Consider the following 27,550-nt stretch of genomic DNA (forward strand, 5'->3'; position numbering starts at 1 on the left):
GGATAATAAAGTAAAATTCACAGATGGTAAGTTCCTTGCTAAAAGTCACATCAATTTAATAAATATTTCATTGCTTATTATGTATCAGGCACTGTGCCAGGTGTCAGTGTTACAAAGACAAATATAAAACAGTCCCTACCCTCAAGGGACTTACATTTTTTCTACTGGGGCGTCTAGTAGGTGCAGTGAGTTAATAAGTACAGTGGCTCTTTCTAGCAGTGTGACACTGAGCAAGTCATTTAATACTGTTTCCTCAGTTTCCTCAACTATAAAATGTGGGAAATAGTAGCCTCTACTGTCCAGGGTTGCTGGGAGGATCAAATGAGATAATATTTGTAAAGTGCTTAGGACAGTGCTTGACACATGCTTAATAAATGTTTACTTCTTTCCTTCCAACATGTACATCTTACTGTCAGCTTAAACATGCTATTTTAAAATATAGAACTTATTTTAAATACATATAACCTTAAAGGTAGAAGGAACCTTGAAAATCATTTAGTATAACACCAACGTTTACAGAGGAGGAAGATGAAAGTTACAGATACTTTAAGTGACTTTCCCAAAGTCATACCCTATTTATTCCCTAGTCAATTTTCCTTCCTAGCTATATATTCTTTCTAAGTGGTACCATATCTCTTACAGGGACCAACACTGAAAACCTTGGTGTCACCTTTTTTCATTCTTCTACACATCCCATATTGAGGCAGTCATAAAGTGTTATTTGAAAGTTTCATTGGGTCTGCTGCTTTCTCTCTATTTCTACTGCCACCAGCTTGATTTCTTCCCTGCACTAGTTTATGACAGTTTTAACTACTTATTCTCAATATTTTTAGTACTTTTCCCTCCAACCTATTTCATATACTGTGTATTGATTAATCATATCAATACTATTTTCATGGTATTGCCCTTCTGTTCAACATCTTCCGGTGATTCACTATTTCCAACCAAATCAAGTCTAAAATCCTTTTCTGGCTTTGAAAGTTTTGTATAATTTGTTCTACCCTGCCTATAGAACCATATGCCAATGTGTGTACTTTTCACTGTAATTAAATGCTCATGGTCCTTCATGTTCATTCCTGATTTTTGACTTTAGATTCATATTTCTCCCCTCACCATGAATGATTTCTTCTGTTTATTCAAATCCCACTCAGACTTCAGTGTCCATCCTTCTCCATGAAGTTTGGGCCAAATTATCTTACTCCCATTTCCATCCTTCTTCCTGAAACTACAATCATTGCAAGTTATACTGATCATTTTGCTATCTTCTACATTTATTCCACACTTAATTATATTACCACCTCTTATTTATTTTTAAATTTTTTTGCCATATTTTCTTAATTAGATTTTCAGCTCCTTAAGGGCAAGGACAATGTTTTACATATCTCTTGTACTCCTGAGCACATGCTATGTAGAATATCTACTTAATAAGTATTTACTGTTTTTATTATTTTATTATTTATAACACCAAAAGTGATTTATAATTTCAAAAAGGACCAATGATTATTTTTCATGTTTTGGGTCATTGAACTCATTAGTTTTTCATCCCTTGCAATTTTGGACACAATAACAACAACCACAATAATCTAGGTAAATTTTATCCCTATACTAAAGTCTTATTCTGATGCATCACCATTGTGTGAAACTAGCCTCATTCTCAAAGGCTAGGTCGACAGAGAACAATCGCTAATAGATTCTACCAACCTATAAAGCTGCTGAGGGAAGGAAAACATAGAAGGAGAGAACACAACTAACTAGAGTGATGAGAGAACTCATCAAGCAAGATGTAGTATTGAAGCCAAGCTTTGAAGGATTTAGTTGGCTGAGGAATGGGTGGATAGCATTTTTAGTGACTGAAAACAGTATGAATGAACCCATGGAAGGAAAATGTTTGAGAAGGGATAGGTCAGTAACCATATATGATTATTGTAGGCTATGTGCTAAGGAGTAGTGGGAGATAAGAATTAAATAATTGTGAACATCAAATTGTGAAGAGTCTTGAATGCTTGGTAATGGACAAGTTTGCCCTTCTCTAAGTGATTGGGCAACACTGGGGACTTCTGAGCAGGAGAGTGATATCAGATTTTCTGGACAATTCATCTCACTTGTATTGCTGCTTAGTCATTTAGTTATAGCATATCAAGCCCTTCTATTATCCACTATCTCTCAAAGTCTGTCGAACTTCATGTTCATTACTTCCATAACACTATCTCTACATCTCATCCTCTCTTGCCTCCTTTCCCTTTTGCCTTCAATCTTTCCCAATATGAAGTTTTTTTTTTTCCAATGAGTCCCATCTTCTCATTATGTGGCAAAAGTATTTAAACTTCAGTTTTAGCATTTGACCTTCTAATGAATAATCTGAATTAATTTCTTTAAGTGTTGACTAATTTGATCTCCTTGTTATCCAAGGGATTCTCAGAGCTCTTCTTCAGCACAACAATTGAGAAGTATTGATTCTGTGGTGCTCAACTTTCTTTGTAATCCAACTCTTGCAGCCATACATTACTACTGGGAAAAAAAAAAACATGCCTTTAACCATATAGACATTTGTTGGCAAGGTGATGTCTCTGCGGTTTAGTACACTGTCCAGGTTTTTGAAGGCTACTCCATTTCTTCTAAGGAATTCTTGCCTATAGTGGTATACATAATGACCATCTGAATTAAATCCATCCCTTCCGGTCCATTAAAGTTCACTGACTCCCAAAATGGCAATGTTTAATCTTTCCATCTCCTGTTTGATCACATCCACCTTACCTTGCTTCATATTCCAGGTTACTATACAGTATTGAGGTTTATAGCATCAGTCTCTCTTTCCGTCACCAGATGTACCCACAGCTTCCTTTTGGCTTTGGCTCAGAAGCTTCATTAGTGCTGGAGCTACTTGTAGCTGTTCTGCACTCTTCTGCACTGGCATATTGGACACCTCCCAACCTGAGGAGCTCATCTTCCAATGTCAACTCTTTTATCATATCCCCAGTATCCATGAGGCTTTCTTGGCAAAAATCCTAGAGTAGATTGTGATTTCCTTCTCTAGTGGATCACCTTTTGTTAGAACTCTCCACTACGACCTGTCCATCTTGGGTGACACTGCATCGCATAGCTCATAGTTTCATTGACCTATGCAAACCTCTATTCTGTGACGAACAAGGCAGTGATCCAGGAAGGGATTCTTCTAATAGCAATAAGTAACATGGATTAGAGTAGAAAGATCTTAAAAACAAGGGCAATAAGTTGTTAACACACTGCCTGATAACATTTTTCATTTTCTTATTTTTATCTTCAGTGCTTAGCACAGTGTCTGGAACATAGTAAGTATTAATTAATGTATTCACCATATTGAACTGAATTATGACAAAAGTCAAAAAACCATGTATGGGGTATTAAGGGCTAGAGCTAAGCTGGTGACAATAGCAATATAAAGGAAAATAAACTTCTTGAGAAGAGGTACTGTTCTGTTTTTGGCTTATACCCCAGTAGTTACTATGATGCTTTTCATGTAGTATATTTATTTATTTTATTTGAATTTGGAATTTAAGGGACCTATAGAATAATATTGCAAAAATAAATTTTAAGTGACATCTGTTGAGCATGGGCTGCAATAAGGGAGAGGAGTCACAAAAGAAACTTCACCTGGTCCCCAAAGTTGTTAGATATGATTTTATATTTGGATGTTATATTTTCCATGTAAAATGTAAATTCCTTGTGGGTTAGTAATTTAAAAAAACTAAGCTTTGTATTTCAAAAACCATCATGTTGCATTGATATAGTATGTATGAAATAAATACTTGCTGGATAAAACCAGGTTATTTATAGAGACAGGAAAGTCAGATGGAGAAGATGATTGGGGGAGAGGGAACAGGTATTGGGAGTAATGACCAGTTTGTTTTTTGATGTTGAATTTGAAGTGTTAGTGGGATGTTGAATTAGAAAGGTCCACTAGGTATTTAGAAATCCAAGACAAAAGCTCAGGAGAAAAACAATGGCTCAACATTAAAAAATGAGTGATTTTCATACAGTTGATAATGGAATCCATAAGAATAGACCAAAAAATCATGAAGTGAGGTAAGTGAAAAGTACTAAAATTCTAGCTTTAAGGACTGCCCACAGTCAGGTGATGAATCAAGTAGAATGGAACAAGTCAAGAAGCAATGAAAACAGGGGTCATCAGAGAGGTAAAAGGAGAAACACAAAATTTCAGAGTCAGGACTGGCCAGGGATGAGAGAATTTCAAAAAGGGGAATTGGTGGCTGACAGTGTCACATGCTAATTGAAGGTCAAAGATGATTTCTAAAAAAATAACCACAATGGAATTTGGCAATGCTTAGTAGAGAAATTTTAGGAAGTAGTAGATAACACAAAGGACACAAAATGTATTTAGTGGTAGGAAAGTAAAAACAGTCAGTATAAAATTTTTGAATGAATTCTTATAGTAAAGAGAAAAAGGCTGGAGCATTACAAGGTCTAAAAAAAGGTTTTGTGGTGTGTGTGTGTGTGTGTGTGTGTGTGTGTGTGTGTGTGTGTATGCATGCATGTTTTGAGTTGGTTGATTGTTATATTTTTTGTAAGAAAGCATGATTTTAGATAGAGGGAAGGGACCTGAGGAGAGGGAGATATTGGGGATGAAAAAGACAGTAAATAATTGATGGAGCTAGGGCATTTGTTCCAAAGAGGGCTGGTGGAAAGTTAGTTCTGACTGTGGAGAAAAAGGACTTTTCTCTTGAAAACAGAAAAAAAATATAACTAAATGGATAAAGATTCAGACCATAAAAGAGCATATGGAAGAGAAGTTGAAGTATTCTGAAATGCTACCAGCGAGCATCCCTAAAAAGCTATACCATGATTGATTTTCTTTTTCAGATATTTAGTAGAAATAAATAATCTCAGCAGGAAAAATATCTAGTTTGACTATGTCTTTAAAAATTCAACTAATGGGAATGGCACAACTATAAGAACTAATATTTTATTTCAACTAGCATGTTGAAATAGTCTATTGCTGTTATCTAAAGGGCAGGTAGGTGGTGCAGTGTATAGAGTGTTGTACCTGGAGTCAGAAGACCTGAGTTCAAATTAGTTCCCAGACAATTACTAGTTGTCTGACCCTGTGCAAGTCACTTAACCTTACTTGCCTCAGTTTCCTCATCTGTTAAATGAACTGGAGAAGGAAATGGCAAACCACTTCAGCATCTCTGCCAAGAAAACCCAAATGGGGTCATGAAGAGTTGGTCTAAACAACAGTTAGTTCTTGTCTAAAATGGTTCATATTAACATTTACACTACACAGAAATTCATACAATTGCCCAATGAAGACTTATTGAAATCTCAAATGATTACTAATATCTGTATTTCTCTTATAAAGTTTAAAAAAGGGTAAAATTATGGAGATTTTTAAAAAAAAACTCCTTGGGCAAACTCCTTTCTTAGTCACAAAACATTTGAAAATACTTAGGTCCGGAGGAAGTAACCCTACTATAAAAATTGGGTTTTGATTTATATATGGTAAACCATAGATGCACCCCTGGAGTTCAGCTTATCATTAGATTTATGTATAATAAGGAAAATGGGGAAAGCAAATTTCTGACCTTTCTGAGAATCATAAATCAGAGTTGTAAAGAACTTCACAGGTCATTTAGTTCAACCTTTTTCCAAACCTACCAAAACATTCAGACTTAACAAAGATCCCCTCTACAACAAACCCAACAATGACCATCCAATAGTGGTTTGAAAAACTCCCATGCAGGGTGAGCCTATTACAATTTATGGTAAGTTACATTTTGGAATATCCCTAATCATTAATAATTTTTTCTTTAAAATCTTCACCATTGCATCTCTAACTTTTTTACCAGTTCTGCCCTCAGGTGCCAAGAAAAATAAATTTCAAACCCCCTTCTCATGACAACCCTTCAAATTATTAAGGACAGCTATCATAATCCCACTGTCTTCTTGAGACAAAACATTCCCTGTTCCTTCAATTCACCTTTATATGGTGTGATCTGAGGTCCTTTTCTTCTTTCACCATTCTGATTGCCCTACTCTGTATGCCCTCCAGACCTAAGTACTCTGACTACAATGTCATGCCCAGAACTATACACAATATTCTAGATGGGAATTGATCAGGGAAGGTTGCAAACCCATTAACCTCTAGCTTCTCCAAAATCTACTTTTTGAAGTTACTCCTAAATTGTTTTCCCCCTACATTGCTGGGTTTGTCATTTCCAACATAAGTAGGAACTTATAATATCTGTAAATTCTTTGAACCTTCTGTTGTTGCCATATTTCTTTTTTGATGACCCCTGTGATCAGCAGCCAGGTAGTAGAGGATATCATTCTCTGGTTCACACAAGGGAATACAAATTTTTATATTAATTGCCCAATGAAGCAACAGGATACCTAAGATAGAGATATGTCTTCTCATGGGCAGTACTGAAACCTCCTTATTTACACTGAGCTTCAATCCATAAGAGATTTGCAATATTTTAATCTATACAATATTTAGATCAGTATGGATTTCAGAAACAATTGAGCAGAAAATCAATATTGGTCTCAATACCATTACTCTTCCATCACTGTTACTCCTAACATACAGACATGAAAGAGTTGTATATAACAGTCTGACTGGACAGAAGGGAGCATCAGAGTAAAGTGTAAACATATAGTCTTATTAATGGGTTTCTCTAGGAAAGCTCTTTATGTTTCTAGAGAGGCCAGCTAGGAAACAAGAACTGAACAATTCTCTGAGACATCCAAGAGAAAGGCTATTTCAAGAAATATGGGAAAGTAGCGCAGGGAAGCTTTTTTTTACTTCTAATCCCAAGATGATGCTTAACTGCTCCCTTTTCATAAGCAAAAGGGAAAATAACCCACTAGATTTGTTTACCATTATCAATTCTTTCCCCCCCAAGGAGCACTTAAAATTTCCTTTTGGAAATGCGGAATCCTCCCAAGAAAACCACTCCTCTTTAGAATGTTGTCTACCTGAATACATCAGCTTGCTTTTCATTTTTGAGTGTGTTGAGCACAGTCATGATTTGAATATCAGATCTGCAGGGAAAATCAGAGATGCATCAGAAAATTAAAATTAAACAAGATTAGTAAATCATGGTTTCTCACTTCATCTTTTTCAGCTGCCCCCAGACAATGTATTGAACTTTACTTTGATGAAAAGTACTCTATCGAACCCTCTTGGGAGTGTAAATTTGATCATATTGAAGTGCGAGATGGACCTTTTGGCTTTTCTCCAATCATTGGACGTTTCTGTGGACAGCAAAATCCACCTGTAATAAAATCCAGTGGCAGGTTTTTGTGGATTAAATTTTTTGCTGATGGAGAGCTAGAATCTATGGGATTTTCAGCTAGATACAATTTCACAACTGGTAAGTAGATATTCTCCTTTTTTCTCCCCACAAATGTTTATTCATGGATGTCACTGATGTAATTTTTGTGGAAAATATTGCTGTTTAATTTTAAATGCAAGTTTTTCATGTTTACTTCATAAAGTATGACAAAGTAAAAAAAAAATAACTTTCTTGTATTATATATCAGGAAAGCAATTAATTCAATTGACTTTCATTATTCCAAAACCCATACTTTGAAGAAAATTATATGACCAAGGAAAACTAATTATGTACAGAAGCACTGAGAAGTTGAATGCTGTTTGTAGCATTGTAAAATGTATCCATCAGAATGATCTGGGAAAAAAAAACTTTGATAAAAAGCATATTTGTTCCGAAAATTATATCAATCCCACTTTTTAATCTTGTATGGAGCTAAGTAGAGAGAATTAGTCTCCTTTTCCAAAAAGGCAAATTCCTAAGGGCCTTGAAAAAGACAGTGACATTGAATATTTTTCTGAAAGATCTGGCAGGCATGATCATTAATTATGCAATTATGTGGCCTATGTCAATTTGTTATTTAGCCAACATATTCAGTATGTTTGTAAACATATTTTGAACATACTTGTAAACATGTTTAATATGTTAGTAAACATATTAACTATGTTTGATTGCCTTACTTGAAAGATTTAATTTGAAATATATATACATACATATATGTGTATATGAATGTATATGTATATGTGTATATATTATTGCAGAAGTACTAGACTGCAGTGATTTGGGATTTGATAGAGTTATATTGTATGATTTGATATATGAACAATAACCCATATTATACAAAGGAATATGTGGATCATCATTTGCATAATTTATCAGTGTGTATTTCAAGATTCACTTAGGTTATATTGGGTATAACAGCAGGATTTAAAATTGGAAAAGTTGATAAGGGCATTATTCCATGTTCCAAACATGATTAATCACTTAGCTCAAGGATGGTATATTAGTTGCTTCAATCAATTTAGAGTTTGTGTTAGAGCAACTTAGATATGGATTTTGTGACAGTTATTGACCTTATAGCATAAGTCCTTTCTTACCTCAGATTCCTTGAAGTTTATAGGGAATTGTTTTAATCTTAGAAGACATATTATGCTTATTTTATCATGGCATGGAAATTTGGCATGAAAATGAAATTTGCAGTTGTAATTTTTCCCCAGATATATTGTTTTTCTCTTTCAAAAAGTATTTTCCCAACATATAAACTGGTATGGATTGATTTTTAACTATGAGAAAAAAGTCACAAAACTCTATATTGGTTTATCTGCCAGATTTCTAATATTAGGTATATAAAACAGAATATGCCTTTTTTACTAACAGTTCATTGCAAGTAAACCTCAGAGTACTAAAGTGTTGTCTCACATCCTCTTTACTTTGGTGGGGTCTTTTAAAAATACTTTCTTGTCCCAAGTTTGGTGACCAAAGAATTACTGATTTAGATATGCAGTCTTGACTTTCAAGTTTAGAGTGGAGACTACTGAATTTTTCTGACAAATAAAGTCTTTCAGTGACCAGGTTATTTCTTTTAGCCATTTGTGATCCCTTTATTTAAACTATTTCATACCTCACTGTCCCTCTCCTACATAAGGTAGCATTGGGTATTGTAGACAAGAGACTGCAGGAAGTTGAGGTTGAGTCCACTAGTCAGTCTGAGATACATATAGACATAATTTAATAGCCAATTAGTTGGATTTTAATAGTTACCTAATAATAAATAATAGGCAATATTTATATAGTGCTTATCAGGCACTGTGCCAAGTTTTTTATAAATATTATCTCATTTCATCTTCACAACAACCGTAGGAGGTAGGTGCTATTTTTATCCTCATTTTATAGATAAAGAAACTGAGACAGAGGTCAAGTAATTTTCATAAGCTCCCACAGCCAGTCAGTGTCTGAGACTGGATTTGAACTCATTTTCCTGACTCCAGGTCCAGTGTTCCACTGTCAACTATGTCATCTAGTTGCTTAACAAACCATAATGTGTGTATGTATGTGTGTGCATGTATGCATGCATGCATGCATGTTTGTATGTAAACATAATTATATTCAGAAAGTAATTTGTTTATGTATGTATATATGAAACATCTTAGTGAATATGTATTTATTACACACACGCACACACACATGCACACACAAATACACACATATAGCCTCACCAATGTGTCCCCACATTACTAGTTCTACAATCATTATCATTCATATAACCAAGTCATACAGTTTTCTCCCTAAATTATTCCTTTCTATAACTCTTCTGTTAATCTACCATAGTATTCATAGGGAGGAAGCTATGCTCTAAAAAGAAGTTGGCAGCAGAAAGACCTCATGCACTGTCTTAGTAGGGAATAGAGATAGACTTTTTCAACTCTCTGGGATTAGGTGTGAATTGGTATATTCATAGCAAGGCCCCCCGAACCAGGTGACTTTGAAGCTGGAAAAGTATACTGTCTTTGGGCCAAGAAAGGAGTATATATACTCAAGGCTAGAAAATACTTTGGTAGATAGACTAGTTTGGTAATTTGTATAAAAATGGACTCTATCAGTAAGTCAAGCATGTGATTCAGACTTTTATTTTTTTGATGCAAGAGGATATGTTACTAAATATATACTTTGTTGAGTGTTCGCATCTCTGTGTGTGTTTATGTAAGTGTGCAAAGTGTCTGTGTTGGGGGAGTGGAATATATACATATATATGTATACACACACACATATATATATGTATACACACACATACACAAATATAGGAGGTAGGTGGCACAGAACATAGAGTACTATTACTAGACTTGGAGTCAGGAAAATGAGTTCAAATATAGCCTCAGATACCATATAATCCTGTGCAAGCCTCTTATCCTTATTCTTCCTTAATTTCCTCTTCTGAAAAATGAAGATAGAAATGACATCTACCTCCAAGGTATTCATGGATACAAAATGAAATAATTTTTTGTAAAGGCACTTTGCAAAACTTAAAGCACATTATAAATGTTGCTGCTACTACTTCTGCTGCTGCCGCTGTGGCTGCTTCTGTTACTGCTGCTGCTGCTGCTGAGAGTGATAGAGAGATGTGAAGGGCATGAATATGATTGAGTCCCAAAGGCTACTGCAAGTCTCTGGAGAAGTTATTGCTTGACTGCCTGTGTTTTTAGCATCCTAATAAATCTTTACTAATATTATCTATGAGAGAAATTTGTGATGTACAGTAGGAGGTTTTTCTATTATAGGGGAATAATTTAACTGTAAGATAAATGCATATATATTCCTGGCATCATTGTGGTTCCATTTAACCAAATGAAAGTTTCTCCATTTGGGCATATCTTTTTTGAAGTAACCTATTTTTAACCAACCTATCCTTCCCTTGCTCTTAATTTTCAAATATAAAAGTTCAATGCCAATTAACTGATCTCAGAGTAGTTTGAATTTTTATAAGGAACTTAATGGGGACAGAGTATAGGATCTTTTTACCTTTCAGAGGTTGGTTATGTTCTTTTCTCTGCAAGGACTCCCCAATCCCAGCTTTCTGTCTCTCAACATTTATAGTTAACTATCCTCCTTAGCTCTCTCTTCTTTGGCATGTAGTTACCCTGCCACTGTGTTTAGTCTACATATCACATATAGAGTCTTTGAAAAAAAACACTGACTCCTTCTGACTCTTAATTTTATTTAGCCTAATTCTAGTTTATCACTTTAGGAGTACCTGTTTAATTTATTTTATGGTCTTTTCTTTAACAGTCTCAGTGTGGAAGAATAATAAAATAATATGCATTAAATTATTTAATTATTAATCATAGACAGTGCTAGAGACACTCTGTCCAAGTTTCCCTAAAAAGTGCCAAGTAAATCTTTGGTCAAACTTCAAGTTTATCCTTAAATTCTTATGACTAAGTCAATATCTAGGTTACCTATTGATAGGCTGCTTTTGACTGTTTCAGGAAGTGCCCATAGTATTAGGAATTAGTTTCATCTAATGTTTTATAGATTCCTACTATCTGTAATCTTAAAATTTGGATGATTCTTTTTCATGTTATATCTTTCTATCATTTTTGTATATCATCTATATAATACATATATGCACACATATATGTATATAAACAAATATATTTCTGTTAAATAATGATATTTATATTTTAAAACTAAATGGTACCTACATATAGAACATTTTATGATAAAAGATGATATTGAGAGAAGAGGACATTAAAAAATATCTAAAGCAGGAAAATTTTATTTTCAAAATGTTTCAGTATTATTGTGCTGTACCAACATTCACAAAACAGTTAAAGTGTATGTGTGTGTGTCACACATATATAATATGTATATACATATACATGTACATATATATACATACACATACACCCACATCTGAAGGATCAAATAGGATATAATGATGAGATAATGACGTGCACTCACAATGGAAGCAGAGAAGTGTATCATGAAAGAGCTGTGACCTGGGCATCAGGAGAGCTTGATTCTGGATCTAGCTGTGTTACAAACAAGCTGGGGAAATTGTAAAAGTTTTCTTGATCTTGGTTTCTCTAACCATAAAAGGAGGGATTGAGCTAGATGAGCTCAATGTTCCTTTTCAGGTATGATAATAATAATAACAGCAACAACTTTTACATAATGCTACTATATGTCAGGCAGTGTGCTAAGTACTGTGCATTTTTTGTCTCATTTGATACTCAAAACAACCCTGGAAGGTAGGTGTTATTATGATCCCTATTTTATAGATGAGGAAACTGAAGTCAACAGAGGTTAAGTGACTTGCCCATGGTCACACAGCTAGTAAGTGTCTGAAGCCAGATTTGAAATGAGGGCTTCCTGACTCCAGGCCAAGGGTTCTACACAATGTGCCATCTAACAATCTTTTGATTCTGTGACTCTGCCCCTTATTTGGGTCCTGTTCTCTTTGAACATGGGAAAATTCTTACAGGGGAATGACATGCTTCCAATGTCACCACCCAGCTATCCAGCACAGACAGGAAATGTTTTAATTTCCCCATTTAAAAAGCCACGCAGGTTTGCTAGGAGGTTTTGATGCTACAAATGAGACAGGTTTTGAAATATTTGGAGAAAATTAAATGGTCTGGATGCTTAGGGATAGCACCTAGATTTCACAGAGGAATACTATGATTTCATTACTAAACACTAATTCCCAGAGGAGGAAACTCTTTTTGCCAAGGCAGTGTGAGACTTTCTCTGCAACTGATAGTCTTAGAAAATTCTCTGGAGCACTGAGAGGTTAAATGATTTGCCCAGGGTCACACAACAGTAAGTGTCAGAGGTTAGACATTATTCCAGGTCTTCTTGGCTTTGAGCCCAGCACTTTATCCACTCCACCATGTAGGCACTCAATAAGTGCTTACTTATTGATTGATAGAAAGTCTTCTTGACTCCTAGTCCAGTGCTATCCACTATAAAATTCTGCCTTTGTGTGTAATTATTCATAAGCAAATACTTATAGAATTCATGAAGTCCAAAAGAATACAAAAATCCTGAAGGAACATAGAAACATGTTATGATTATTTGTAGATCAATATTATTGTGGAAGAAATTAAGTCATTTTTCCTAAGGAAGAGAAAATTAGATTAAAAAACACATATAGAAACTTTATAATTGCTGACTGTTCCAATCTCTTGGTGATACAAGCTATTCAATTTCAACTTAATTCTTTAAACATTTATTAAGTGCCTACTATGTACAAAGCACCCATTCAGGTACTGGGAATATGAAAAAAATACAGAATAAAATAAAACAGTCCTTGACCTTGAGGAGCTTGCATTTTACGGAGAGTGGGAGGGTATAGAAGAGGTGGCACACAATGAAGACATATAAGAAAGATAAAATCACTTAAAGAGGGAGAGAGTATTGACCACTTGATGAGGAGAGATAGGGAGGGCTTTATGAAGGAGATGAACCTTAAGATTAGGATTCCAAGTAGCAGAGATGAGAAGTAAGTATATTCCAGGACATGGAGTCAGTGGCTGGAGAATCTAATTCAGGAAGCAACTAATGGTCTAGTTTGACATGGATATAGAATACCCAATGATATGAAATAAAGCTTGGATAAGAGCTTGTAGAGAGACTGTGAAGTGCTTTAAATGCCAAACTAGTTTATATTTTATCTTAGAAATGTTAGGGAGCCACCAAATTTCTTGAATAGATGAGTGGGATTTTAAGCCCAATATTTTTGGAATCCTGTTTTGGAAGCAATGTGAAGGATAAATTGAAGGAATGTGAGGTGGAGAGAGACAGAAAGCAAGAAGACTAATGGGGAGGCTATTGAAATAATTGAGGCAAGAGGTAATGAAGTTGTGAACTAGAGAGATGGCCATGCGAATGGAGAAAAGGAAATAAATATCAGTGATATTATGAAGATTATGAAACTCAGAAATTAGGAGGATACTTTAAAGAGAAATTAGATTTAGGAGAATCAAATTGTTTTTGACATGTTGAATTTGAAAAGCCTATGGGACATAGAGCATGACACATAGAGAAGACAGATAACAATTTAGGACTGAAGTTCAAGAGGGAGGTTAGGCTACATATAGTTAATCTGCTTAAATGAAACAATTGGTTCCATGACATAAGATGAGATCACACAGAGAGAAAGTATATAGAAGAAGACCAAGTACTGCACTCTATGGGATAACTATGCTAACAGGATTGGAAATGGATAGTGAGTCAGCAAAAGAGATTAGATCAGAAAAGTAATAGGAGAAAGGGGAGAGGGCAGGATTACAGTAGCCAAAGGAGGAGAGGATATTGAGAAGGAGAGGATGTTCAGTAGTGTTAAAAGCTACAGATTGGTGAAAGAAAATTAGTACTAAAAGTTATTCAATTTAGCAGTCTCACTGAGCAACTAGGTGGTACAGTGGATAGAGTGCTAGGCCTGGGGTCAGGAAGACTCATCTTCTCTAATTCAAATCTGACCTCCGTCACTTACTAGCTGCATGACCCTGGGCAAGTCACTTAACCCTGTTTGCCTCAATTCTGCATCCGTAAAATGAGCTGGAGAGGGAAATGGCCAAGAAAACTCCAAATGGGGTCAAAAAGAGTAAGACATGTTTGAAATGACTCAGTGAACAACGCTAGTCTCACTGGGTACAGTAGGAAATAGAGTTGGCAGATTGCAGTCAGAAGGAAATCAAAGAATGGACTAAAAAATATTGAAATAAGCAATAATTGGAATGAATATGTGTGTGTGTGAGTGTGTGTGTGTAGAGAGAGAGAGAAATTCTACATATACTTAACATATAATTATATATATATATACAAATATAGAATTTGCACACACACATGTATTTGTACACACACATACATAAATGGGTATGTATATTTGTCCTAGAGATATAAATTGTTTAAGAGGGTTTTATGTACTGTGATCTCATCAATGTGAGTATGCCCTTCTCATACATTTTCAGATTTTTACCCATCCCTACCTTCTCATCCTTTATGATTCTTATCCAAATTCTTCTATTGATATTCTATGGAGGATATAACAAAGACCTGGAAGAAACTGTTAGGACTTTACATTCTATGTGTACCAGTGCAGTGTTCAGTTTGGCTAGGAGTTATCCCTCACTCTTCTGTCATCAATGGGCATAGATCCTTTTCAAATTTTACATTGCCTTAGTGATATCCCTTTCATGCCTCTGGATACACCAAACATACTGAATTTGAATATTGCACTGACAGAAGTAGAAAGATAAATAAACTGTAATTAAGAAGAATTGCATTCAGTTTCCCTTTTATTACTTAATAGTGATATGACCTTGAACATATCTCATGGAGGATGTTTATAAACTGATGAAGGTTCAGAGAATGATAATCAGAATGGTAAAGGGTCTTGAGTTCATGCTATATAAGAATCAGTTGAAGTCAATGGGAATATTTTAGTTTGGACCAAAAATGCTTAGGAGAGAGTAGAGGATATCATTGCTGCCTTCAAATAATTGAAAACATTTCATGAGGAAGAGGAATTGGGCTTTTGTCACAGAGGCAATAGTTGGAAATTTTAAAGAGGTAATTTAGGCTTAAGGTAGGGAAAATTTTCCCTAGTAATTAGAGTTGTCATAAAAAGGACATAAAAAATGACTCTCTTCAAGAGATAGTGGGTTTCCTACTCTCTGGAAATCTTCAAGCAAAAAATGGATAATCATTTTTAAGTGTGTCAAAGAAGAGATTCTTTCGGGGAGTAAATTTCAGATTAGTTGATCACTAGCAACTCAAACATAATATGATTCCAAACTGGACATTTACTACATAAATTCACCAATGAAATGGGCCTAGATCATGCTTTATTTGCCTAAAGTTAAGACACCAAACAAAATTTCTTCTGAAGTTATTTGGCTCAGCCGTCTATGAACCTGTGATACAATGAACTAAATAAATATCACCTTTTGAGAAGCAGCATGGCATAGTGACAAGAAAGTTGAAGTCAGGAGGACTTCAAGTGTTAAGTGTTAATCTTTCCTGTTAATGCCTTGTACTCAGATTCTCTATCCCAGGATAGAATTGTATTCTGGATTTAACTATTTATGGAGTTCTCCATATATTTCCTTGTGAATGGAGATTATTTTTTCTTTGCATTTCCTTTCTTTTCTTTTCTTTTTTTGAAGAGGGGACCAGAAAAATAAAAATGAACCAGCCTTCAAACTCTTATTTTGGATGATCCAGATAGGCATTGACAATGAAGTGAGTGGTGTCATTAAATATGTTGAAATGATTATGATAACTTTGTACTCAAATAGCTCCTGTCATCTGAAGAGCTCAGGCTGTTTTAAAGAACTGACTACATTCTCAACCCCACTCTACACACCTCCACACTGACTTCAAGTGAAGCTTGTGCACAGAAAAGATACAGAGCAATAGAATGTAAATTAAGTTGAGCCTCTTTAAAGGCCTCAGCTTAGCAAACAAAACATGTTTATTAACTAATATATACTGTTATGAGTGCACTATTATTTCAGTTTCCTAGGCCAATCTTTGTACTTCCTCTTATCAATGACATGTTTTATTTTTTCCTGTTAATGAGCCAGTGTAAGCATGCCTAGCTAGATACCAAGAATCTGTTGTTTAGATAAAATAGGACAATTGTTTTATCAATATCTAAATTTCATCTGCACAGAGTACATAGTGCTCAGATGATTAGAATGAATTAATAGTGTTGCTTTGTTTACTATGTAAAAAAAAGATGTTAATAGGTTGCTTTCAGAATGTAGCTCCCTGCAATAGTAGTTTAAGGTGTATAAATGTACTAAGAATGCTTTAATAACTTTTAAATGATATTTGTAGACCTTTCAAAAAACAATATTTCTCAGAAGCTTCTGAATATATATATATGTATATATATATATATATGTATATATATATGTATATATATATATATGTATATATATATATATATATATGTATATGACATCAGCATTTACATTATACCTTAAGGAGAAGGCCTCAAGAAATTATCCTCTTCAAGTTCTCTACTTTTTAAACTCTTCACTGACCCAGAGGGAGAGCAAGAAGCAAATCTGTGGGCTTATTGGCAGTTGTAGTCTTACTGTTCATTCAACAAGCATTTATTAATTTCCATCTCTGTGCAAGCTGCCTAATTCAACACTAGGGATACATCAACAAAACCAAAACTAGCTCCTTATCTCAAGGAGCTTACATTCTATTCAGGTTAATGCAATATTTATCCAAAAAAATAGAAGGCAAGGTTAATTTTTAGAAGGGAGTTTTCAGGGGCAAGTTTCTTTGTTCCTCATGTCATAGAATTCTAGGATTTAGGGAAGGAAGCTTTATGGCATGTTAAGCTTTCAAATTAAAATAAAGTTTCTTGATTCATTCCAATTAGAATTTGTATATTCACTTCTCACACACATACATATGTGTGTGTAAATATATGTGTATTCATACATATATAGATGTATATGTATATAGGAAAGATTTTTAAAGTGGACAACTATATATTTGTGTGTTTGTATGTATATGGGTGCCTATATACACACAAACATGTAGGTATGTATAAATATGTATGGGAAACAGGAAAGTTTTTTAAAGGTAAGGAACTATATATATACATATATGTGTGTGTACATATATATATATATATATATAGTTGTGTATATGTGTATATACATGTATATGTACAAATGCATAGGAATATATACACACAGGAAGTTTATATGTATGCATATGTATGTATGTATGTATGTATGTATAAATATATGCATATTGAGGTCTATACATAAAAACATACATATTGGTATCCTATCTTTAAAAACCTTTTCTGTGAGTAATCACCTTGCTGATTAATCGGTATTAGTCATGCATATAGTCATGGCTGAGGCAGAAAAGACAGGTGAATGAACAGTGATTTTTCCAAAGCATGTGACTATAATGAGAGTACTTTTCCCCACTGGCTGTAAGTACTAAAGACCATCACTGCTCCTCACTCTGCCTCTTCACCTCCTGATATGCCTGATGACTTTGCTTTAAAAGCACTTGCTCACCGTCTCTGATTACTCCATGCCAAGTTGGCTTGTTTCATACTTTTGTTTTCCATCATTCTGCAGTTCTCCTGAGTAGATTCAGCCGTGTTTTATAACATTTCTCCTCTCTGACTCCTTTAAGGCACCTCACTTTAGCAACTCTACTATAAGAATTACAGTAACATGATAGGACTGTTCTCCATCAACTATACCTGAGCTGATTCAAAAGGGTCATATTTAGCTTTTTAAAGGCATAGTGACTTATTAGTCATAAATATGTCACATTCTTTCTTTCATGGTTGATAAAAACCAAGAAGAGGAGTGCGTTCTATTCCCTAAGAACTTTTTTTCCTCTGAAATTTGTACTTCAAAGAGTTACTGTAAGGAATCTAGAAGGAAAACAATGTATGTGTTTGAAGAAGTGTAATAGATACAGAAATCAGTAACATAAAAACATCCCCAAGTCTCCATTTCCTTTGCCAATAATACCTGAGAGGAATGTGTGTTTCCTTAAGAAGAATGAGCTAGCATTCTTCTGGTTATTACTAACAAATAAAGTAGTAGGGACAATGTGGTCAGTAATTGTCTTGATGAACAAAAGTAATCACAGAAATGATTCTCTGTGGCAACGACAGGTAGTGTTAAAAACTACAGCTTTTGAGTGCATGAAAATGATATGGGAATGCATGAAACACTTGTGGGTAAATGTGTATCTGTTATCTATTATTGGCCAAAATAATTTTAGGACATTAGACTTCATCTATGCCAAACTTTTTTACCCAATGGGAAGAGCAATCTGAAGTCAGAAAGTAACCTAGGTTATCTGATGATCAATCCAGGACACTCTCCACTATAGTATAGTATGTTATTTTGTCTCCAAGGATGTTCAGTCTTTATTGGAATGAATGAAACTTGCACAGTCAAAAAAGCCAACCAGTGGAGTTTGCTTGTAGGGCGACTCGTCTTATCTTGAACACACAGAATAAAACTAAGGAAAGTTCTGCTCTGTTTCCCTTGTCTTGCCCTCAAAGCAATCTTTCCTTCAAATGAAGTCAATTTAAAAACCAGAGAAATGACTGACTAGAATTTTCTTTTCTATTTTATGCCTTTAGATGAACCCATCAAATAAAATAGCACAACTTTAATGGATACAGATATTTGATAGTGATGGCATCATAGTTCATGGGATCATAGAATTGATTGCTAAAAGTCACCTTAGATGTCCTAACATTTACTTTATAATATCTATCCAAACTTTTGTATGCCATTTAGAGCTATAATCAAATACTGACACATTCATCTATGAGAATTTTCCAAGCCTACGTCTATATGTTATGTGGCTTACAAATAACGTTATGTTACAATAATACTAACTCATATTTATATGGCACTTTATAGACATTATCTCATTTGATCCAGCCAAAGTGTCCTTCTTCCTCCGTATAAGGATTCCTATTCCTGTCTCTGCGACTTTGCACTAGTTGTCCTACAGTGTCCTCCTCGCTGAAACTAGTTTGTGTGTATGTGTGCATATATATGTGTATATATATTTAAAATATATTTAGACACATGTATATACACATATGTAGTACCTAACCAAGTGCCTGGAACAGAGTAAGTGTTGATAAATCATAAGTAAATCAATGAACCCTTTTAACAGTCCTGTGAGTTAGGTCCAATAAGTATTATCAGTCTCATTTTACAGATGAGAAAACTGAGCCTGGGAAATATGGCATGATGCTCTTTATATAGCTAGTTAACAAAACTTGCATTCAACTTTCTGACTCCAAGTTCAGTTTTCTTTTCACTACTGTATCCTATACTCTCTCCACATTAACAAAGGTTGAAATGTACACAAAGCATGTTTTATATTACCTGAAGAAAATTTCTTTATGTTCTTGTTACCCCACCCCCACTTCCCAGACAATGGGAAAGGTCAGGTTTACTCTCTCTTTTTCTTCATATGAGAGAATCATAGATTTAAGTTTGGAAGAGACCATGGACATAAAATTGGAAAATCTGGGAGTTGTACTCAGATAATTTGATTCCATATCCAACGTTGTTTCCACCATACCGTAGAGTATCTGCAGTGTCTAGCAAAGTATTTTATTGCCTTTAGATAAAGAAAAAAAAATCTACATTTTCTTTTTGAGCTGAAGTTTCTGCTAGAATGAGAAAAAAATAGTTTCCTTGAAATTTTCTTCTCTGTGAGACCATAACCAAAGTAATTTTCTTATTCATTTTCAGAATTGGCACTAGGAAAGGACTGATCATAGATTTAGCACTGGAAAATACCTTAGATGCCTGTAAGTCCAGTTTCTCCTATTTTGCAAATGAGGAAACTGAGGCCCAGAGAGGTTAACAATTTGCCAAGTGTGACACAATTAGCAAGTGAAAAAGATGAGATTTGAACCCAGGTTCTCCTGATTCCAAGTCCAGTGCCCTCTCCTCCATGCTGTGCTACCTGTATTGTAGGTATATTCCAGGGACATTATATTGTTTGATTATAAAATGACCAGTGAAATTGGTCATATTTTGTGGCCACTGGTCCCCTCTCTTTATGGTTTTGCTATCTCTTCAATACTTCATTTTAACAAGTGTCTGTTAGAAATATCCTATATTACAGACTAGAGAATACATAAACAAATAATAATACATGGCCTCTGCCCAGAGGAATTTGCAGTCTAGTTGCAGAGATAAGTCAAAGATACAGATAAATATAATACAAATTGCAATATGATAGATGCATAAAGGAGGTGTCAAACATTGTGAAAGTTCTGAGAAGGAAGTACCTGCTTTCACCTAAGTCACTGGTTCTTAAACTAATACCCATGGATACATTTCAGTGGGGTCTGTAATCTTGGAATACTGAACATATTGATAACTGTATTCCAATAGAACTATTTTCTCTGTAACTCCCTATATTTATCTTTGTTCGTTAAAAACATTTTTTTGGCTAAGAAGGGATCCATAGGCTTTTCCAGACAGCGAAATGGGTTCAGGACACACTCAAAAAAGTTAGAGATTTGTGATATAGGAGAATCAGAGGAGACTTCAAGTTGGATGGATCATGATATCCTGAAAGATAATAAAGACATTTAGGGGTAGCTAGGTGGTGCAGTGAGTAGAGCACTGGCCCTGGAGTCAGGAGGACCTGAGTTCAAATCTGGCCTCAGACACTTGACACATGTATTAGCTGTGTGACCTTGGGTAAGTCACTTAACCCTAATTGCTCTTCCAAAAAAATAGACATTTAATGAGCTAACAAACTTTTAGGACTATGTTAAACAAAACTGAACTTAATAGAATATTTGACATACAAGAGCCAAGAGAAATATAAGGTACATACCAAAGACTAATTACAAGGGACTCAATAAAGACAATTTGCTTTTTATGTATGTAAAATGTAAAACATATGTCTAAGATTGTTATTAGTAATTGGGTAGTTCATAAGAAAGATTGGGGTAGACCTAACATATGACTAAAAAGTAAAAACCATTTAGGGACAGCTACAAAGAGTAATTTTTTTATATAAATGAGGTGGGAAAGGAAGAACTGACACAGAGGAATTAGATAGAAGAGGAGGGTTGTTAGTTCTAGAAACCTACTTTCATAGGGAATGAGTTTAGGAGGGAAGAATACATACATACATACATACTACATACATATATACATATGTATGAGTCTTCTAAATTCAGAAAGAAATAAAGCAAACACTGAGAGGATGGGGAGAAGAGGATAAGGGAGGGATCTCTAGAGGGGAAGGAGAAGGGGAATAGGTTAAAAGGGGTACAGACAGGTGTTTAGATTTATGGGAATGGGAGGACAAGGGAGGAATCCTTGGAGGAGTGGTAAGTTAAGTAATAGGAGGGCAAGGTGGCAAGTAGCAGTAAAATAGAGGAGCTGGGGGATAGGAAATAAAAGATATGCACAAACATAAAAACAAAGATCAGAAGCAGAATTTGTTAGGGGAAAGTATGTGTCTAAGTATGTATATATATATATGTATATGTGTATCTATATCTCTATATAAATATATTCATGTTTAATTGTAGGCTTCTGGGCTGGGGGGAGGAGGGAGGAAAAAGAACAAAGCAAAAAGTGCACAGCAGAAAACAAAGTCTAGCAAGTAAACAAAGATGGCCAGTTCTCAACACAATGTGTAGTATTTATTATATAGACTTTCTTGAAATGGAAATTTATTGCCATATATTATTTTGAATCCTCTCTTGTGTTCTGCTCTTCACATGACATACTTTTTATTGTGTATTTAAGTTGCAGTAATAAAAAAGATAAAAATTTTAATCAGTGAATAATTGAAGTACATTTTAGTTCAAAAAGAGGGTCTGAGCAAAGACATAGTAGAGTGAAAAGATGGGATAAATTCAAAAAGCATTGAAAAGTGCACTTTGGCTAGTGTGTAGCATTCCCATGCAGAGTAGTGTGAGATAAGGCCTGCAGTGTTGATTCTAGCCATATTGTAGTGGAGCTGGAATGTTAGATTGCTGAGACTGGACTTTATTCAGTAGATGATGACCATTTTCAAGTAGAAAGGAGGGGGAGAGAAATTATCAAAGCTGTGAATTAGGAAGGTTACTCTGGTAACTGTATGAAGGATTGGTTGGCACAAGGATGTCATTAAACAGGAGGCCATAGCAAGTCTGTAGTCTAGGTCAGCTAGATGGCACAGTGGATACAGTGTCAGGCCTGGAATTCAAGAAGATTGATCTTCTTGAGTTCAAATCTGCTTAGACACTTACTAGCTGTGTGACCCTGGACAAATCACTTAACTGTTTGCTTCAGTTTCCTCATCTGTAAAATGAGATGCAAAGGGAAATGTAAAGCACTCCAGTATCTCTGCCAAAAAAACCCTAAATGGTTGAGATAGGAATGAAATGACTGAACAAAAACAAAATAGTCAAGGTGAGAGGTAGTGAAAGTTAGAATTAGGATAGTAACACTGGGAGTGAAAATTAGGAAGTATACATAGGTGATATTTAGGAGTAAAACTGAAAGAACTTGGTGACTGGATGTGTTGGGTAAGAGAAAGTGAGAACTTAGTGGTGACTCATGAGGCAAGCCAAGAGGGCTAGGAGAATTGTGAAGTCGTATGAAATAGGCAGGTTAGTGTAAGCATCAAATTTCTTGAAGACCTCCCCCTCCCCCTTTGCAATTTGTCTTTTGTTCTTATTTTTTTATGTTGATAATCACTTTAATTTCTGGTCTTTTACAAATGATGCCTCAGAGATGTCCCTGAAGGCCTCTTGTAACTGTCTCAAAGGTAAAATAAGGAGCACAAAGTAAATGCAGTACAATTTAATTGGCAGGAAAAGTCAATTTTATCTAAATCATTTTCACTGCTTGCTAAATTATTTTTCTAAATCTTTATGAATGATTTCACCCCCTTCTTCCTCTCCTGCTTTCCTCCCTCATGCTCTTTCTCTTTTCTCCCCTATCCCTTCCTTCCTTGAAATATTTCTATGTTACCTGCTTCAAACAAATTGCAAATGTCAACAATGGGTTTGATTCTCTCTGGTAATGATTTCATGGTTTCAGAAAGGGTTAATAAGACTATGTCAAAAGACTGTGCTACAAATAAAACTAGTAACTCACAGGAATAAAATGGTATTTTTCTATAAGTATGATGACAATTTGATAATTAGGCAGGGAAGTATTTTAGGGAATTGTTTTAGTTGACTGTGCAAATTCAGTATGAGTCAGCTGTGTGATATGGCTGCCAATAAAACTAATGTGATGCAAGTCTGCATTAATAGAATCATAGTGTTCAAGAAAATGATAGCCCTGCTGTACTCTCCCTAGTCAGGCCACATATGGAATATCATGATCAGTTCTGTGTGTCACATTATAGGAAAGACTGGGCCACATATACAAAAAAATAAGCAGCATAGTTTAGCTGTCACTGAAATGTAGCACATGTTCTGAGGCTTCTATCTCTTGCACCCATTCACATTGGCAGGTTGTGTCCTCAGAGTGGCTAGCCATTTCTCTTCCCACCTATCCCCCAGTATTCTAGGGGTTAGAGGTAGGTTTCTAATGATATAGCTCATGAGCCCCCATTGGTGTGCTCTTTATTATCAGTTGATATGTAAGCAACCCAGAGTTAACTTTTAGAAATGGGAATTTATTAAGATAATCTAATCAGAATAGTTGACATAAAATATTTCCAAAAATGTTTTATACTAACTCTAACAAAGGAAAGATGTGACTAATGAAAGGAAACCAATTTAAGGGATGACTTCCTAATAATTTAAAATGTTCAACATTACAAAGGATTAACTCATAATATAATAAGTTATCACTGGAGGGAGGTATTCAAGTGAAAACAGAACGAACTTCTCTTTGGGGTTCTATAAACAGGATTCATTCATCATTTCTAAAATAATTTATTAACCACTGATTAGGTGCTATACAAGGAAATATACATATAAAGACAAAAACAAAATTTTCACCCATTAAGGAACGTACATTATATTAGCAGAAAAACAACATGAATATAAATAGGTAAGTGAAGAATGTAAATGTAGTAAGGTAAAACAAAATATTGTTTTGTTTTGTTTTTGGTTGGGGAAGTGCTAGTAGCTCAGTGGATTAGTAAATATCTTCTATCACACTTGAGCTTAGACTTGAAGAGATTCTGTGAGGCAAAGGGAGAAGGAAATGCATTCCAATAATGAGAGACAACTTCTACGAAGGTACAGAGACAGAAGATGGAATGATGTATATGGGGAATAGCAGCAAGCCAGTTGACCTGCCGTGTAAAGTGTATGTGAAGAAATTTAATGAAAAATAAGCCTGGACAAAGTAAGCTGAACCCAGGTTGTAAATTATTGCTTTAAATGCCAAATAGATTTTTCTTAATTCTAGAGGCAATTAGCAACTATTAGAGCTTCTTGAGCTAAACCACTAAAATCTGTGGTTTCATATTATTAATATAGCCACCATATGTAGAACAGATTTTAGAAGGAAGAGATAGAGACTAGAAGACCAGTTAGGAAGCTTTTGAAATAGACTAGGAGAAAGATACTAAAGGCCTGGACTAGGATGGTGGCCACTGGAGTAGAGGGAAACATATGGCTATAAGATATGTAGTTGAAAGTAGAAGTGACAATAGTCAGCAATTTATTGCATATGATGGACTGATGGGGGATGACTGTGATAAAAGAGAGGGAAGAATAGAAAATTATTCCAATGTTGTGAACCTGGAAGGCAAAATTACAGAGGTGTACTTGAACCAGTTTGGACCAGCTCACCAGAGCTACTTATATTTGAAGCCGAGTATTTATATTTTTAAAATTGGCAAATACTGAAAAATCCAAGTTTGATATCATTTTGTTGATTCGCCAGAGGCTCCCAAAGTGGGTGATACCACCCCCCTGGGAAGCACCAGAATGAGCCAATGGGGTGGTAGTAGTCTTGAGTGCAATTGGGGGCACTGAATAAAATTGGGGGCAGTGAAAGCATAAGAAGATAAGAAAATTTTGAAAAAACATTCATACATGTTTCATCTGTTGTGTAACAGTGTTAAAGTCATAGTGACTACATTATTTTCCAAATAAACATGCAAAATGTAAGTTATACCTGATCAGTGGCCAAGTCCACCTACAAGTCTTAACAAGAAAGTGTTAGCAGACAAGTGTGCCGCAAGTGTTGGGAAGTCCAGCATGCATAGGCAAGAGTATGTGCATGTAATGACTTGTTTACAATACAATACTATATGGTTGCATGATGCAATACTGTGCCATAAAAATGTCAATACAGGAAGAAAATGAAAAATTTACAACAAATTATTAAATTTAAGATGTGTCATTTTTAAAAAATATATATTTTTTTGAAACGATGAAAATTTTTTAAAAAACTAAAGGGTTAAAGAAAGTAGATTTCCGGGGGGGGGGGGGGGTGATGGTAGTGCTGAGTAATTTTTTTTTTGAAAAGGAGGCAGTAGGCCAAATAAGTTTAGGAACCTCTGCTCTATACTTAAGAACGTGATTAAAAAGTTGATAGATTACACTTTAAAGTATGTTCTAAAAACATATGTGGGGCAATCAACATTTACTAGCCTACCAGTTTGGTGGATACCTCATCACAAGGAAATGGAAGAAAGATAATGAATTCTATTTTGACCATGTTGATATTATGATACCTTTGGGAAATCTAGTTGCAAATGGATGCATATTTAAGGCAAGAGGTTGAACTAGATAACCTCTAAAATCACTTCCAAAACTCAGCTTCTGAAAAACAGTATGGTATAACAGAAAGTACTTTGAACCAGAATCATTACTAAGACTAAAGCCTCTGGTTATGTCCTTGAGCTCATGCCCTCTTACCTTCCCTCAGAACTTACCCTTTTGTTCATTTCTTCTCTCTCATCTTCAGCCTTGCCCTATTTACAGACTCCTTGGCTGATAACAAACATACTCAGTTCACCTTCCTCCCACCTCTGGCCAATAAAAAAGTAACTAAATGCCTTCATATTACCCTGACATTCCCTCAAAATATTGTCCTGTAGCTCTGCTCTGTGTGATTTTTGACAAGTCACGTAACAGATCTGAGGTTTAGATTTCTTATCTAAAAAATGAGAAGGTTGGAGCAGATGGTTTTCAAGGTCCCTTCCAGCTCTAACACTATGATCCTATGATTTTTACTGTTTGCATCTGAATCCCTTGAACTCTGGCTTCTAACCAACTGAACCACTTAACTAGAATAATCTTTTTCAAAGGTTATTAACAATTATTTAACTGTTCATTAAGATGGAGTCTTCCCAGCCCTCATCCTCCATGACCTTTTTGCAACTTTTAACTTTCTTCTACCTTTTTCTCATGTGTATCTTATTCTTATATCTTAAAGATGAACATTTCTCTTCATTTTTAATAGTTCATTTGAATAGCCCCAAAGTAACTACACTAAAGATTTGTGATCTGAAATCACTATAATCTATAGATTTTTATTACTCTTATTCATCATGAATTAAAATGGTCCTTGAAAAATGGTGATACAGATATGAAAATGGTAAACTTATTTTCTTACCACTCTGATTGTATGTGTAGAAGATTCTAATCTGTCAAAACTAGTACAACTTTGGACATTCGTTGAGTAATAAGAGTGGTCAAGCAGGATTTCTCTACTAACATTACCTAGTTTAGACCTTCTTCCCTCAGTTCTTTCCCTCTTTCCAGATTCTCTACTCTCCAATCTATCCTTAACACAGCTGCCAAAATAATATTCATAATGCACACATCTGACTGTATAAAGGATTTTCAAATTTCACTCTACCTTACCTTTGTGGCCTTATTTCATATTTCCTTTCAATATCCTATCAGATATTTTTACAAGATAATTGATATTGCATCCAATATCAGTACTAAATAAAATATTGAACATAAATCTTTAATAACATGAGGGATGATATGGTTTAATGGATAGACAGCTGGTCCTAGAATCAGGAAGACATGAGTGCAAATTTTAGCTCTGACATATCTTGGCTGCTTGACTCAGGGCAAGTCATTTAGGTCTCAGTATTCCAATTAACTCTCTAAGAATAAGTTGTAGAGGATGTGCAAATCTTGATTGGCTGGGGAAGTTTCTAACTGAAAGGTGCTTATACCAATGAGGTCATAAATTAATTCCAAAAATCATTTTGATCACAAGCAAATATTTACTTAT

The 27,550-nt window shown here is 34.9% G+C and overlaps 1 protein-coding gene across 1 annotated transcript in view; it reads left to right on the top strand.

Moving 5' to 3' along the window:
- Nucleotides 1-27,550, top strand: part of NETO1 (neuropilin and tolloid like 1) — a 209,494-nt gene that overhangs the window by 16,349 nt on the left and 165,595 nt on the right. The window contains exon 4 of the mRNA XM_036742188.1: nucleotides 7,122-7,370. Within this exon, the coding sequence (XP_036598083.1) occupies nucleotides 7,122-7,370 (249 nt within the window). The remainder of the gene's footprint in view (nucleotides 1-7,121; nucleotides 7,371-27,550) is intronic.

The sequence above is a fragment of the Trichosurus vulpecula genome, chromosome 1 (assembly GCF_011100635.1).
Source record: "Trichosurus vulpecula isolate mTriVul1 chromosome 1, mTriVul1.pri, whole genome shotgun sequence".
Lineage (NCBI taxonomy): Eukaryota > Metazoa > Chordata > Mammalia > Diprotodontia > Phalangeridae > Trichosurus > Trichosurus vulpecula.